Source organism: Osmerus eperlanus, chromosome 13 (assembly GCF_963692335.1).
Source record: "Osmerus eperlanus chromosome 13, fOsmEpe2.1, whole genome shotgun sequence".
In the NCBI taxonomy this organism is placed as follows: Eukaryota; Metazoa; Chordata; class Actinopteri; order Osmeriformes; family Osmeridae; genus Osmerus; species Osmerus eperlanus.
The window spans coordinates 5,221,181-5,236,433 of NC_085030.1; the positions used below are offsets into that span (position 1 = coordinate 5,221,181).

The following is a 15,253-nucleotide window of genomic DNA, read 5'->3' on the forward strand; positions in this document are numbered from 1 at the left end:
TCTCTCTCTCTCTCTCTCTCTCTCTCTCTCTCTCTCTCTCTCTCTCTCTCTCTCTCTCTCTCCTCTCTCTCTCTCTCTCTCTCTCTCTCTCTCTCTCTCTCTCTCTCTCTCTCTCTCTCTCTCTCTCTCTCTCTCTCTCTCTCTCTCTCTCTCTCTCTCTCTCTCTCTCTCTCTCTCTCTCTCTCTCCCTCTCCTTCTCTCTCTCTCTCTCTCTCTTCTCTCTCTCTCTCTCCTCTCTCTCTCTCTCTCTCTCTCTCTCCCTCCCCACAACTCCTCATCCCTCTCTTCATCTTCCCTGTTTGCTCTCTGGACGAACCGGCCCACCTATACTGTACAGTGTGTGACTAGTCCATAATGGTAAATGTTAAGTGGAACTGTAGATGCACAGACACACAAAACACACACACACACTCTTTCTCAAACACGCACGCTCACACCCCCAGACACAACATATGCCATTTCTATGAGGAGATGCTGGAGCAAAGCATCCCTATCAGGGATGAGTCAACACTCTGTCTGTGGAAGACATTTGTGCAGCCACACTATTTTACTACCCAGCGACAAGGTGCAATAATGCGCATTTGGCGAGGTTAAAGAATGACAGGAATCCTGGGGGAAATGACAATCTCCTTCATTCACCTACCCCCCCACCCTCTCTCTCTTTCCTGGCTCGCACATCAATCCATCAAACTATTGTAACACAGCCAAGCCGCAAGCAGACGAAACCTCGATTAGAAATGTATTTTCCCTGTCTCCTGTCTAAATTCAGGTCTGGGAGGGCAATCACAAATGGGTGTAAATAGATGTCTCTTCCAGCGGGGGGAACAGAGCTGGCCCTCGCCCAGTCTCAGCTGTCTCCGCTGCAGAGAACTCGTCACACGTGGAGCGAGGAGTCATTTTCTCTGCTGTCACATTCTCTCAGCGAGCCCTCTCACAGAGACTGAACCCATCAATGTTGGACACTGATCAGCCCCAAAGTGTGTGTGTGTGTGCGTGTGTGGTTGACTGTGTGTGCTTGTGTGTGTCCTTTGTGTGTGTGGTTGACGCACAGTGCTCTTGGGCATGTTTGTAAACCTAAAAGAGCGCGGTCGACGCAAATAAAACACATTTCCTACCATACCACCGATGCTCCAGCATACACTGCTGGCAATTCTCTGAAAGGGTTTTCAGTTCCAAGTAGGCAGAGGGTTCTAGAAGCACGGCTCTAACAGGTGACCTTGCTTCTTTTAGACACGCCCAACGACCGATTCTGTCATCTGAAGTCTGGATTTATGTGTGCGTGTCCGCAGTGGTACAGAACGCAGGCAGGCTATGACAGAGGTTAGTGCTGCATTAGTGACTGTGTAATGGACAGAGGGGAGGACCAGACATAAGGCTGCCCTGTCACACACACACACACACACACACACTCACACACACTCCGGGGTGTGTTCTGTCACAGATCAGAGGCAACAGGGCGTGACACACATGGAGGGCCGTGTCGGGGAGCAGGAGGAAGTGTCTCTTCTGTCCAGCAGAGTGTGTGTGTGTGTGTGGATGACACGGTTGTCTGTGTCCATTTGCACCAGAGGAGTAGGAAACTCAGAGGCAGGACAGCCCTAAAGAAGGTTTGCCCTTGTAAGATGCTGGACATTCACTTTTTGACACAGTTCTGCTGTCTTCATTTACTTTGCTCGAAACAAGTATTCAAATAACCCGACAGCAGAGATGGTTCTGGGTGGGGGGGTTGGGGGATTGGGTATGGTAGGATGGATGTTGCATTATCAAATCTGGTACTTTTACCTGGTACTTGATTCAATTTTTGTCACCACCTCTGTTGTGGTTCCAAGTGAGGGTTCCACGTGAGCTGAGGAGATGAGAAAACACTGCAGACAACTGATTGGTCAGAGAGAACCAAGAACACATACACAATAAGCACACAGTTTTAAAATCCCATGAGGTAACTGAATGAAAAGTTGTATGCAAACTCTCAGAGAGAGAAAAAGAAAAACGAAAACACTGACTCCAGCCATATTCAGTTCTTAAAAACTCACCATCAATGTTATAGGTTCTATCACACCCACAGTCTCAAATATGTGTTTTCTTTTTAGATCGTTCCCCCAAAGGGCCAGCTGTACCATCCATTAGCCATAACCATTAGTTCTAGTCATGATGAATAATATTAAATATCATCCAGCTTCATCGTTATTCCCCCTTCTAGCCCTTGCTAGTGTACAGACCCAGAAGACTGTGTTCTGCTAACGATGAGAGCCGTCATGTCGGCAGGGAGAGCTCCTCAGCGCCTTTTATCTCCTCAGACGGAGCAGAGGCGGAAGAAGAGGAGGACGGAGGAAAGGAAAGGAGGAGAGGAGACGGCGTTACGCAACCCTACTTTGGGGACCTGGCCGACTTTCCGCTCGACTTCTGTCGGCCTCGCCTGCGTCTCGCCGGCTGCCAGGCCCCTGCCATTTGAAGCTCGCGTTTGAAGCGGCCGTGTGACCTGGGCGAGGGGCGAAGGAGGAGGAGGGAGGGCAGTCTGTTTGTTCAGACAGCTGCTTCGCTCCGTTCCCCAAAGGAGGCGCTTTCAAAGCCGGGCGGCGGAGCGACAGAACCCGCTGGTTCCGCATTTAACACCCGCTCACATGACGGCGCCAGGGCGCCTGGCTGCTTTCTTCCTCGTCGTCTTTTCATCCCGGGCCTCGCCGGCCTCCTTTCCTTCATTAGACCGGTCTGGAGGACAACCCGCAAGCCCCTTTTCTTGTCGTCGTCGTCCGCAAACCTTCTCCTCTGGAAGGAGTTGGCCGTGCCTCTGAAGACCGCCTAACTGCTGAGGGTTTGACTCGAGCTACTAGGCTTCACTCGGTTCGTGTTTAAGTGGGTCCGGTCTGGATGTTACCATCGAGGCCAATGTGCTCGACCCATGAGCTCTTTCAGGGATCAAATGTGATACTGACACTGTCACTACATCGAGGGAAACAATTGTATAAGGAGCTGGGGCAGCAGGAACGATAAGGAACGTGGTTCCCCACCCCCGCACACACATAATCCCTGCACTACCTCTAGTGAACCACTAGTGGTCACCAACAGCTCTTGGGCGCAAGCCTCCCAGTAACTCACCAACAGCCTGATCCGTGTGAGTCATCCTCATCCAGGCAACAGATGGCTTCTGCTGCACTGTGGGTCATCCCTGTCTACCTGGAGCCTTGTGGGTCAACAGTACCGATGCACCAGCAGGTGACAGGTGACCCTGCTTACCTCGTCTGAACACCCCCCCCCCCCCCTCCTATCCCCCAGGCCCTCCTGCTCCTCCGTTCCACAGCCAGCTCTCCCTCGGTGTCACTCAGAGCAGATCGACACGCTTACGGAGTCAGGGTATTAATGACAGGAACTTAGTGTCTTTTCCGCTGATGCAGGGAGAGAAGGGGGGCCGAGGCACGATGGTATAAAGGACCGGGAGACTCGTCCGGGCATGTCCACTCTCTCACCCCTCCAGCTCCTGGCTGCTCTGCTGCTCCTGACGGCTGGACACAGGACTCCTCCGCAGGTAAGAGAGGCTTTGCCCATGACTCACCTCACCGACTCCGCCGCCAGGTGGAAGGTGTACCTCTAGCAAGGACTGGTGGAGTGGAGGGCCGTGACAGATTGTTCACCCTCAGCTCACCCCCCGCCTGCAGAAAACCAGGGTCAAGTTCCTCCCTGAGGTAAACGTGGTGGAGATATCCAGAGCAGATCACACACCTGCGCTGGAGCTCGACGTCCTTTTAATTGAAAGGACACGATTCAGTTACGATCGGGTCGGCCCTGTCTTTCTAAGACCTTGTTTTCTGCAAGTTCTTCATCCCGGACTTTGATTTTTAACCTTTTCATGTTCCTGTTAAATTTGCCTGAAAACGCCTAAACAGCATACCCAAAGTAAATTGGAAGCTGTTCTTGAACCATTTGGAGTACATGCATGTAAATGATCTCTTTTGAAAGCTGACACTCTGAAGTTATGTCCCCTGTTGTCAGGACCCCTGTCAGTCCTTCTAGTGTTGAGTAATAGAAGCTTGAACACAAGGAAAGTGAAAATTTCTATTTCCGCCTAGATTTTGTTTTGAAAACAGAGGCCTGAATAGGCCTAGAGGTGGTAGGTATTATCTGGAAGACTAAATTGGACCACAGGTTGAAGCCTTACCCAATTCAAATCAAAAGTCAAACATAATACCACAATATATTCATATTTGACACATGTTTTTATAAGAGTACATCCAGGAATTTTCTAAAAGGGTCTTTTGGAGACTCCAAAATGACCCTTTGTAACCAAGGTCAAGGTCAAATAAAAAGGTATTATTTTTCATAATTGTTATCTCTGGCCCATCTCTGGTACTTAGAAATATCATATATAATAGCTAAATCCCTAATTAGTAATACTGAAACACAAAAACTGAAGCATGAACACATTGGAGTGCTTTATCTGATTCCAAGGATTGGCGCACAAAGAACACTGATTCTGTCAACCATATTGCGCAATCGACTGTTATTTTGAAGGCTCCACAGACGCATACAAATGAGGTATTGGCATTTTCAGCTAGCTGTCAGCTACAAGGCTAACGAGCTAATTTCAGAGCCAGTCGAAGCCAGTTCGAGAAATTTGTTTAGAACCAGTGTGGGGGGGGGGGGGGGGGGCGGGGGGCAGGACGCACAGACCTAGTTGGCTTTAGAGGGCTGTCAACGGGGCATGGAAGCTCCTATTGGGTCGAACAAGGTGTCAATCAAAAGGGGAGGGTTCAACGGACATTTTGAGACCTTCATTTTGTAAATACTCCGTTGATAAATCGGAGAAAATAACACTTTTATGTGAACAAGTTGTTTCTTCCGTCGGCTAACTTGCATAATGAAACAAAGGATAATGGCTATTCATGAACGTAAAACATTGTATTTGGACGAATTACTTTACATGGTTAGATACTTTGAACCCTTGGGACTTACGCAGATCAAGTTTTGATGGCATGATTTGCACACCTGGACCTATTTGAACAACTTAGGGTGAGTACAACTTTTTTCTTTGGCATTGTTGAAGGAATGTTCACCGGAAAAAGACGTTGACTTTGCTTGCTATTGCGACTTGATCTTGAATTGGTTTATTTCAATGGAAGCACAAGAATCGTAGCTTTCCAACGATGTATAACATGTGTAGCGTCTAAAAAATATATTTTTTAGAATTTAGTGCGTCGTAACTGAGGAAGGGGGAGGCAGCATTTTTGTCTCGCGGGCGAAACAGGAGCGTAAACAGGTTCTGTTTGCTTACTTCAAAGGGCTGGTTGGGCTTTAGTGGCGTAGCTTTGTGCCTCGGTCTTATCTTTATTGTGTGATGCTCTTTTTAGTTTCTAATTACATACCGGATTGAGATTGCTGTCAGAAACGGATGGTCTTTACACTTCAAAAACTAGCCCCAAGAACTCCATTCATGCCTTGTTCCTTTGGACTTCAGCAAGGTTCACGTCCTTCCTATAAATCATGCATCTTCCTCGTTCCCCTCTTTCGCTCCCTCCTCCCCTCCCCTCCCCAGCCCCCTCCCCTCTGATGGCGGCGGTGCCATGGGCGGCGTCCATGCTGTTGCTCCTGGTGCTGCCCTCCCCAGGCGGGGCCTCGCCGCCCCCTCAGCACCTGTGCGGCTCCCACCTGGTGGACGCCCTCTACCTGGTGTGTGGCTCCAGGGGCTTCTTCTACAGCACCCACCGCAGCGCCAGGAAGAGAGACCTCCAGCCCCTCGTAGGTGAGACGGCGCCGGGGAGCGGGCAGCCCGCCCGCCCCCCCCTGGTAACAGGATGGTTTTTGTCTATCCTCCACAGGCGAACTAACCCTTTACCTGTGACTATCACAGTAGGTCATTGCTACACAGGGAAATATCCCATTTCATCAGTAAGATCTTTAATGTGTGTGTGTGTGTGTGTGTGGGGGGGGGGAAGGGGGGTACACGACACATGAATCCTTTAGGTGTGGATGAAACCCTACGACATGGCTCTGTGGGTCGTTAGTGTGCAGAGCCTCCCTCCAACTTCTCTTCAAGTACTTGGCTTGATTTCTTTCTTTTTTTTTTTCTTTAAGGCCCTCAGTGAAGATCGTTTCATCTTGCCATGTGTGTGCGTGCGACAAATCCGATTGGCAGAATCCCTGTGAAGCCCTGCGATTGCCCCCCCCCCCCCCCCCCCCCGAAAAAAAATCATTATTGAAATAGAACGTTTTAGATTGAGTTTTCGGGGGGTTTCAAGTCTCCTCAAAAGATTCCATTGATGCCCTGAAGTTAACGTTGGAGGGAGAAGCCCTTCTAGAGTTCCCCCTGCGTCGTCTCTCTCATCTTCCCATTGAAGTGGAGACTTAAGGAAGGCTAAATGGATTGGGAAGATCAGATTACACACCTATTAACTCTCCATTAACTAGCGAACACTCCAAATGTCATGTGGCGGGATTGAAGCTTGTGCTTTGCATTCAAAACGTAAAAGCAGGCCATCACGACTCTCTCTCCCTCTCTCTCTCCCGCCAGGGTTCCTGGCTAGGAGGAGCAGGCTGGAGTCCAGGCTGTGGAAGGGACCTTCGGAGAAGAGCCGCGACAAGCTCAAGGTGAAGCGAGGCATCGTGGAGCGGTGTTGCCACAAGCCCTGCAGCCTGTACGACCTGGAGGGCTACTGCGGCTGAAGGCGCACTCCTCCTCGCCGTCATCCCCCACAGGCCGCGCGAGCAGCCTTGGAGCCGCACGGCGGACGGACGCGCCCACGTGTACGGCTGTGTGTCGTTTCTAGTGAGAATAAAAGGCTGCATGATCTGAGGACTGAGGCTGTCTTTTGGAGGGTCTGAGCCAGCGTGGATCATTGCGTTTGAGTGAGACGCTGTCTGTGTCAAGGGCAGTGTGTGTGTGTGTGTGTGTGTGTGTGTGTGTGTAGAGAACAAAGAGCAGATGGATCATAGGGTGGCGGTTGTTGAGGACTGCGGCTAACAAGTGTGACTTACGGCTGCAGTACTGCAGCGCTCTCTAGAGGCTGGTAAGAGGTAGGGCAGCCACAGGGCCCGCTTTAACACTGCTTTCTCACATAGCCAAAACCCGAGACACACATGCATGAGATATGAGCTCGATTCAGCTTGCAAGTGATGAGCAAAACGAGCAAGGTTTGTGGATACAAGACCAAAAACTTTTATTTTGGAAAGTCATTCCCTCAAAAGGGAAATCAAAGTCTATTCGAGTCATTTCTGGGAAGATGTCACTACGCTGCAGCCGTCAAATAAGAACATTGTTAGAATCCAGCTGTATGAAAATACCCAAGCATGACACCACTGTAGTACTAGTTAATAAAATAAAAAAAAGAATAAAAACATTGTTTTAAATTTGTAAAATAGGTTGGTGATATATTGGTATATCAAAACTATTCAAGATCACAAAAATATACAGAATCTCTCAAATTCCTGTCCTTGATTCCAGCATACTTCGATACCAGCATCACAAAAACGAAAGTGCAACCATAATGACATCTGGATTATAGCCAAGCAATACAAACAGAGATAAAAGACTATAGAGGAAGATCTGACAGGACAAGGACAAACACACCTTTAGCAGGCTGCTAGAGCAGGGCTAGTATCCATCCACACACACACACACACACACACACACACACAGCTTCTGGATCACTGCTCTTTTCTTAAAGACGGTTTCCTGGGAGACAGAGAACAATGAAAGAATGGGATCAAGTCAGATCAAAGTGTTTCTCAAACACAACGTCACTGTCAGCGTTGATAAAGTGTGGGGCTAATGAGTGTATATGTGGTAGTAGTGCGTGTGTGCAGTTTAAATAGGTATGTACGGGTTGATAGTAAAGCGTGCGTGGGACTAGCAGGTGCGTGTGGGGTCCCCACCCTGTCTGAGAGCAGCAGCAGCAGGCCCAGGGGGCTGCTGGTTCTCCTTGCTGGCGTGCTGGAAGGCTTTGCTGGGGTCAAACCTGTGAGGAGCCTGGTCTGCTTTCAGCTGCTCCATGTCCTTCTTCTGTCGGCTCACCTGGGCTCTTAGCTTAGACAGCTCCTGCACACACACACACACACGGATAAGCATCACACTTGGCATCGTGATTCAAAGTGCAGGCTGAGGAAGGAGGCTTCTGCAAGATGTCTTTATGAAACAAACACTGACATAGATGAGAATGCTTCCTGAACTAAAAAAAAAACCACACTTAACTTACAGTATACACAAGTCCAACTGCAATCTTCCCAGTATTCTATATAGACATCTGTATAAATATATGATCTTTGTCTAAATCCTTGACCCTGGTGCAGAGGCGCACTGGCGGGTGGGTTTGGGGCGATGTAGCCCTTATCTGACCTGCTTCAGGGCGATGTAGCCCTTATCTGACCTGCTTCAGGGCGATGTTGTCGTCCTTCAGCTTCACCACGTGTCGGATCTTCTGCCTCTGGTTCTGGTGGCCCAGCAGGCGGGCGTAGGCGTCGGCCAGACGGGTCATCTCCTCCTGGGTCACCCCGTTCTCGCTCAGTAGCGCGTCCCGCTCTGCCGCAAACCCATTCAGCTGCTCCTGGAGGGACAAACCAAAAACGGGGTTGGGGGTGCATCCGTGAAGCATCGTTTCAGTATATTCATTTTCGTTATCAATGAACTACGGAACTCCTGGGAGTAAAACTACGTTCCCCGTGGTGCCCTTAGGGGTGAAGTGGTCCAATTGACGGACCTGGAAGGGTTTGACTTTGGCGAAGAGCTCCTCGTATAGTCTCTTCCAGTGTTCGGTCTCAGAGTCTGAAGAGCTGGGGGAGAGGGAGAGACACGCACAAAAAAAAAAGTTAATTGAACGGCGCTGGGGTTCAATTCTACCTTCGATTTGCAGTCCGTCTTGGACCCAGCTCCATTGCTTCCCTCGCCCAGGCAGCATGTGGCTCACCTCTTCTCCTGGCTCTGGGCCAGCAGTGTCTGGATCTCCCGCCTCTGCTCCTCCATCTCCCACTGCAGAGTCACCTTCTCCTGCACCGTCACCTCCACCTGCTCCCGCAGCACCCTCATGCCCTGCTCCCCCTCCTCCACCCGTCTACGAAGGCTCTCCTCGTCTTGTTGGATCTCCTCCACCTGGTTCTGAAGGTTCTCCTTGTCCTGCTCCACCTCCTCCACCCGTTTCGTGAGGTTCTCCCTTTCCTGGTCCATCCGGGTCTGCAGACTCCCCCTCTCCTCCTCCATCTCCTCCACTCGTCTCCGCAGGGCTCCCACCTCCTCTGCCCTGCCCTGCCGGGAGTCCCTCCTCTCCCCCCTCTCCCGCTTCAGGAGACTCCGCGCCTCCTCCTTCTCATCCCTCTCTTGGCCCAGTCGCTTCAGGGCCTCCCCCACCTCCTCCTCTGCCCGTTGGAGCCGGCTCTGCGCCTCCTCCTCCCGCGCAGACTTCTCCAGCGCCTCCTCTTTCTCCCGCTGCCCCAGCTTCCTCTGCGCCTCCTCTCGGTCCCGTTGCTCCTCCTGCAGCCGGGCGGCCAGGGAGGCGTGGGCCTCCTTTGCCGTCTCCACCTCCTTCTCCCTCTGAGCTAGACGGGTCTGTACGTCCAGAAGCATCCTGGAGACAAAACGGTCAAATGAAGGAGGAAGAGGGAGGGAGAACGAGAGAGAGACAGGAAGACCGGCGTTACCTCGCAAACTCCTCCCTGGCTTTCTCCTGCGTCTGCTGGGAGGAGAGGAGCGCCTCGTCCCTCGCCTCCATCTCCCCCCGCAGCCTCTGCACTTCCTCCTCCTTCGTCCGGGCCAGCCCCTCCATCTCGTCCTTCATCTGCCGGGCCGCCCCCTCCATCTCTTCTCCCAGCTCTCTGCCTCTGTCCTCCGCTGACTTCAGAGCTTGCTTGGTGCTGGAAGGGGGAAACGGTTGGACGGGGTTAAACATCGGACGGCACCTTCCCGCCGAGGGCCGTTGAGGTGGTCAGTGTGATCACCTCTGCAGCTCGGTGGCCAGCTCGCCTATCTTGCTGAGAGACCTGACGAGCTCCTCCTGGAGCCCCCGCAGGGCCGCGCCGCGCGTCTCCTCCGACGCCTCCGTCTCACTGTTCATCCTGGGGGAGGGAAACCGAATCCACACAGGTGCAGAGGAGCCAAGTCAGAACACAGAGGCAGTTAGACAGTTTGTAAGTAAACTGCTCAGTCCAATATCGCATTTTTGAGAACTCTGGTTATGAATCGGTGCGACGGTTTTACCCAGACCTAATCAGCTGTGCCCTGGCCTCTCCCAGCTCCCTCTCCAGGTGTGCCTTCTCCTGCCGCAGCGTGTGCAGAGCCTCCCCCCTCCCCCGCTCCTCCTCCTCCCTCCTCTGCTCCTGCTCCTCCAGGGCGCTCAGCTCTCCCAGAGCCTCCTCCAGCTCGTCCTCCAGCTGCCTCTGCTCCAGGCCCATCTCCTCCCTCGCCCTCGCCAGGGTGGAGGCCAGGACCGAGGCCCGCTCCTGCGCGGGGGGGGGGGACACACACACGTTCAGGATGGAACACGATGGGGCACCCGACACCTTTTTTAGAGGTTAGTGTGTGAGACCAACCTTCTCCTTCTCCAGCTCCTCCGTCAGGGCGGTGTGGGACAGCTGGTGCTGTCGGAGCGCCTCCTCCTCGCTCCTCATGCTCTCCTGCAGGGAGCTCAACTCTGCCTTCAGCTCCTGCACTCTCTTCAAACCCTCCTCCTGGGTCCGCCCTGCCCGCCCCACACACACACTTTAACACTATGTTTAACTCTGGCATATTTTCAACTCCCCAGATTATACACGTGTTGCCAAGAACTAATCTGTTCAGGAGATGTAGTTCACGGGAGCACACACACACACACCTCTCTCATCCTCCAGGAACAGACACCTCTCTCCCAGGTGGGCCACTCTCTCATCCAGCTCCGCCTCTGTCCTCCTAAGCACCTCCCTGAGCCGGGATAGCTCCGCCCCCTGCTGGCGCGCCACGTCCTGGGAGTCCAGCGCTTCCTGCTTGGCCCGCTTCATCTCGCCCTCCATCTGCCCCAAAGCATCCTGGGACGCCTGGAGGTCTCGCTGACGCACCTTGGACTCCTCCTCCTGTTGCCTCAGTGCATTCTGGGAACTCTCGAGCTCCAACGTGAACCGGACGAGTTTGTTCTCCAGGTTACTGCAAGGAAGAGTCCCACTGTCGGTGTCACATTGTGTTTCACTCGGCAAACGCACTGTTCATTCCCTTCCAATTACTTCACAATATGAGCTGAGAAGTTAAACTGGTTTTAATAATGACAGCAGAGCCTGGCCACTCCCTATTAAGCCCCATTGTACCGAATTTTGTTGCAGTTCCACCAGAGTTCCACTGGGAGTGATCGCGGTCGGGTGCAGAATGAATGGGAGTCTATGGAGCTAAACGGCTACATTTGTCTCTTTCACCTGATTGTCATTGAGAAATCTCTGATTTTATTGTAGTTTTTATATGTTCAACATGGATTATAGGTCGAAAATTGAATGAACGAGCACTTAAGTCCTTTCTATTTCTTACAGGGTGAGTCGTTGTTGCCCATAACACGCTAGCATTCTGCTAATGAATGCTGATTGGTTAGTGAAGGACTGACTACGACCAGAGATCCCGCTTGATGGCATCCGAAGCAGAATCAGAATGTCAGAGCATTAGCAACAACATTAGCAACCCAAAACTATCTAGCATGTGTATTGACAAGGAGAGCCTAACCTGTCAGCTGTGTTGTCGATAGCTCGAGAGAAAAAGGAAGTGACCAGAGCTTGCCGTAAAACAATATCTCTGGTCGTACGATGTGTATGACATTTTAAAAGGCCTTTTAGAACAGAAAGGCGAAAAAAAATATTTAACAGCCAGCAGTGTGTATTTGTTTTGCCTCCCCTTTCAAATTACTAGAAAAAAAAATTATATCCTGAGAAAAGTGGATTTTGAGGGGTATAGCTCCATAGACCTCAATTCATTCTGCACTCGACCGTTAGCGCTCTCATATGGAACTAGAGTGGAACTGCAACCAGTTCAGAACCCGGAAGTTTCCCGAGAGTGGCAGTTCTCTCTATATTAGACATTCTCTGCTGACTGTCTACAGGGTCATTATAATAATGAGCCATCTACAGGAGGGTGAGTGCTATCTTACTCCATCTTCTCCTGCTGAGATGCAGTCAAGCTCTGCTCCATCTCAGTCTTCTCGCGAAGATTCATCCGCAGGTCCTTAACACACCACAGAAGACGGGGTCATATGTAGGACTGACGGACAGTGCAAGCACATGAGGATTCCCCCTATGTAGTACTTGTGTAGTTCCACATCCTTGTTGTCTAGATTTCGTGTGTCAGTACCTGGATCTGGTCGTTGGCAGTGTCGAGGTAACCCTGCAAAGCTTTGGTCTCCTCTCTCAGCTCCTGGATCAGACCTGGGGAAAACACCTGGTTACAGAGGACCTCCACACTCACACCCCCCCCCCCCCCCCCAACAGCCACACCACCACTCACCATGCAGCTTGTCAATCTCGTTCTCAAGCTCCTCGTTTTGGGCTTTGGTTGCTTGGTGCAGGTCCTCTGTGAGGGGTAGAGTGCACAACTCAAATAACATTCAATACTTAACATCGTGAGTGATGCACACCCTCTCTGTGGACTACTGGACTAGCAATCCCGATAGTGGAGGGACAGGGGGGGCTGGTGAGGAGATTTTACCCAGGTCTCTGTTCCTCTCCATCAGGGCCGACAGCGTGGCCCTGGCTGCCTCCAGGTCAGTCTCCAGCACCTTCACCTGGCCCTCTGTGTTGATCTGCAGGAAGCTCACCTCCTGACAACGACAACAATAAGCGGCAGCCATGACGATACAACGACGACAACAGGAAGGGAAGGAGAGCGCTGGGTAGACATAGTGTTCGCCTTACACAGTCCTACTGAGGCAGTATCTGAGACAATGAATCAAGTCTCATCTAATAAAACAAACAGAGCTCCTACCTTGTCCTTGACATCCAGCTTGTTCCTGGCCTCCATGAGCTCCATGGTGAGGGAGTTGATCCTCTTCTTCGTGGTGTCGGCAGACACCTGAGGGACAGAGCACAGGACACGAGCAGGGTTCAGCCTCATCACAAACCCCAACCGCCACACACTGCTCCAGCGTGGGAAACGTGAGAAGTGGGCCCAGAAAGCTAAACGTTGGCTGCTGCTGTTAAGTGCTAACCATAACAGAGTGCACAATGAAAGCCTATTATTCAATTGATTGCGGTCCAACAGTCGATCGACCGTAGCACAGACTAGACTATTTAGAGGAGCATACTGGATTAGACAATTCAAAAGGACTACACTATTCAGGAGAGCAGAATAGAATAGACTATTCAGAGGAGCATACTGGATTAAACTATCGAGAGGACCAGACATCTCAGAAGAGCATTCTGGATTAGACTAGACTATTCTGAGAATACTGGATTAAACCATCCAGTGGACTAGACTTCTCAGAATAGCCTACTGGATTAGACTAGACTGTTCAGAGGAGCAGACTGGATTGTACAGTCCAGAGGGGCAGCACCTTGTTCTTGAGGAACTCGTTGGCCTTCTTCATCTCGGCCAGCTGCCGCTCCAAGGAGGTGACGCTGGCCGACAGGCCCGTCTTCTCCCTGACGGCGGACAGCAGTTTGGCCTCCACCTTCCTCAGCTCCTCCTCCAGGGACTGCAGCCGCCGGTCCTGCTCCCCACGCTGCGTCAGCAGGGAGCGGATCTGGGGGAGAGGGGGTTGGGGGAGAAGAGTCAGGGTTGGGTGTTCTGGTGTGTGTTGGGAGTCAGAGGGTTTTCAGGGGGGGGGGGGGATCAAACCACGTTCTAAGCTACATCCCTTTACATTACTTATGTCACATACCAGTTTTAAGTTTTGAAACGACTGATCTGATTGGTTTTCTGAGTCCATTTTACAGATGGTAAAAAAAAAAGCCACCCATGGCCATCTGAAAATGTATGAGGTCAAATGGTGTCCCGGTTTGTTCATGCAGTTACCTCTTTCTCCAACAGCTTCTGTTGTTTCATCTGCATGGTGATGCTACTCTTCTCTTTCCTCGCACTCAGGACATCAGCCTGGGAGAGGGAGGATTACAACAAGACTGTTTAGGACAAACAGGTTAGAGAAATCTCAAACCATCTCCTCTGGGTCATGCTAACCATTCCAAGACATACCAGGCCATCTGCAGACATGGTCCTCCGCACAGGTGACATGGGGACCAGTTTAGAAGGAGACTGTGGTGTAACCGCAGAAACTAAAAATAAAATAAAAAGGCAGATACTAAAACTTTTTGAATTCATAACATTTTGTGTCATTGTGCGTGTTTTTGGAAATTGTGTCGGTACGTTTTAATTGTTGTTGAACTCACCAGGCTTTGCAGGCCTGAAGCGTTCAGATTTGTGAAATGAAGCAGGTCCCTTCGGTTCCCCAATTTTGACCTCGTAGGTGCCCGGTGGCGGTGCACACCCTTCAGATAATTATGTACAAAGTTGTTGGGTAAAACGTTGTGCACATCCGCCTGGCTGGACACATTTGTTTAGCTAACGCATAGAGCTAAATGAGCCAGACCTTTTGTTGGTCAAATTGTTGCTCTTTTGCAACTAAGATCACAAATAGTTCTGCTAGCTACATCAATGCACCACACAAATAGAGGTACTAAGAGATTCTTTTACAGTACTCTTTAGACTACAGACAGTAGTTAGTTTGGCATTCTTAGCACCATTCTAGACAAGCTAAGCTGACAAGCCGTGGACAAGCATCGTTCTGTTTTTACTATTTAGCCCGCTAGCTGGTTAGTAGGTTTTTAGGTTAAAGTTGGTTAGCTAATTATAGATTAAGTTATGCTCAAAACAAGCTACGCTAACAGATAGTCTAGCTAAGTACTGTAGACTAGCTAGCAAACGTTAGCTGACGTTACTTGGCAAGCTGGATACGTGTCTGTACTTACCGACATTTTCATTAAATCGTTTTACCGGGGCTCTTGAAAAAGACATCTTCGACGCCGAAATATTACTATGATGTTGTTATATTCATAAATTATGAAGAGATAAATGGTTAACTCGCTTTCTTTGGAAATTCTGCATGCACTGCTCTGCTTACGGGTGAATTCTAACACAACAACGACGCTGCCCCGCTGAAATTTCAAACTGGAGACGTCACCACCAATTGGAAACTAGACGAGCCAATCCTGGCCAATGAGCTTCTCATTGAAGGTATAAGTGACACCTGATACAGAATAATTTCAACAAATATTCTGTATCGGGTGTAAGAGAAACAATGATTTACGTCTCTACTAGATGGATATGCTTGACAAAAAA

The 15,253-nt window shown here is 50.6% G+C and overlaps 2 protein-coding genes across 2 annotated transcripts; one reads left to right on the plus strand and one right to left on the minus strand.

Annotated features, from left to right (window-relative positions):
• The first annotated feature begins 3,398 nt into the window (after positions 1–3,398).
• Positions 3,399–6,798, plus strand: LOC134032637 (insulin-like). The gene is made up of 3 exons (XM_062476651.1): positions 3,399–3,523; positions 5,528–5,734; positions 6,503–6,798. The coding sequence occupies exons 2-3, from the start codon at positions 5,542–5,544 to the stop codon at positions 6,652–6,654; spliced, it is 345 nt and encodes a 114-aa protein (XP_062332635.1). The 5' UTR covers positions 3,399–3,523; positions 5,528–5,541; the 3' UTR covers positions 6,655–6,798.
• A 325-nt stretch (positions 6,799–7,123) lies between these two features.
• hmmr (hyaluronan-mediated motility receptor (RHAMM)) lies at positions 7,124–15,112 on the minus strand. Its single transcript, XM_062476650.1, has 20 exons — positions 14,884–15,112; positions 14,305–14,403; positions 14,111–14,190; positions 13,934–14,011; positions 13,473–13,661; positions 12,905–12,991; positions 12,629–12,740; positions 12,428–12,493; positions 12,275–12,348; positions 12,075–12,148; positions 10,788–11,092; positions 10,507–10,655; positions 10,181–10,416; positions 9,916–10,032; positions 9,619–9,831; positions 8,892–9,545; positions 8,685–8,757; positions 8,355–8,531; positions 7,864–8,026; positions 7,124–7,663 (listed from the first exon to the last, which is right to left on the minus strand). Exons 1-20 carry the CDS (start codon positions 14,927–14,929, stop codon positions 7,650–7,652), a joined length of 3,006 nt encoding a protein of 1,001 aa, XP_062332634.1. The 5' UTR covers positions 14,930–15,112; the 3' UTR covers positions 7,124–7,649.
• Positions 15,113–15,253: the final 141 nt, after the last annotated feature.

Excerpts from the sequence above, each read along its gene's own strand:
- LOC134032637 (XM_062476651.1), top strand. The coding sequence starts at position 5,542 with ATGGCGGCGGTGCCATGGGCGGCGTCCATGCTGTTGCTCCTGGTGCTG. Across the intron at positions 5,735-6,502 it reads AGACCTCCAGCCCCTCGTAG|GGTTCCTGGCTAGGAGGAGC; the intron begins GTGAGACGGCGC and ends CTCTCCCGCCAG.
- hmmr (XM_062476650.1), bottom strand. The coding sequence starts at position 14,929 with ATGTCTTTTTCAAGAGCCCCGGTAAAACGATTTAATGAAAATGTCG. Across the intron at positions 13,662-13,933 it reads AGAAGCTGTTGGAGAAAGAG|ATCCGCTCCCTGCTGACGCA; the intron begins GTAACTGCATGA and ends CCTCTCCCCCAG. Across the intron at positions 12,149-12,274 it reads CTGCCAACGACCAGATCCAG|GACCTGCGGATGAATCTTCG; the intron begins GTACTGACACAC and ends TGGTGTGTTAAG.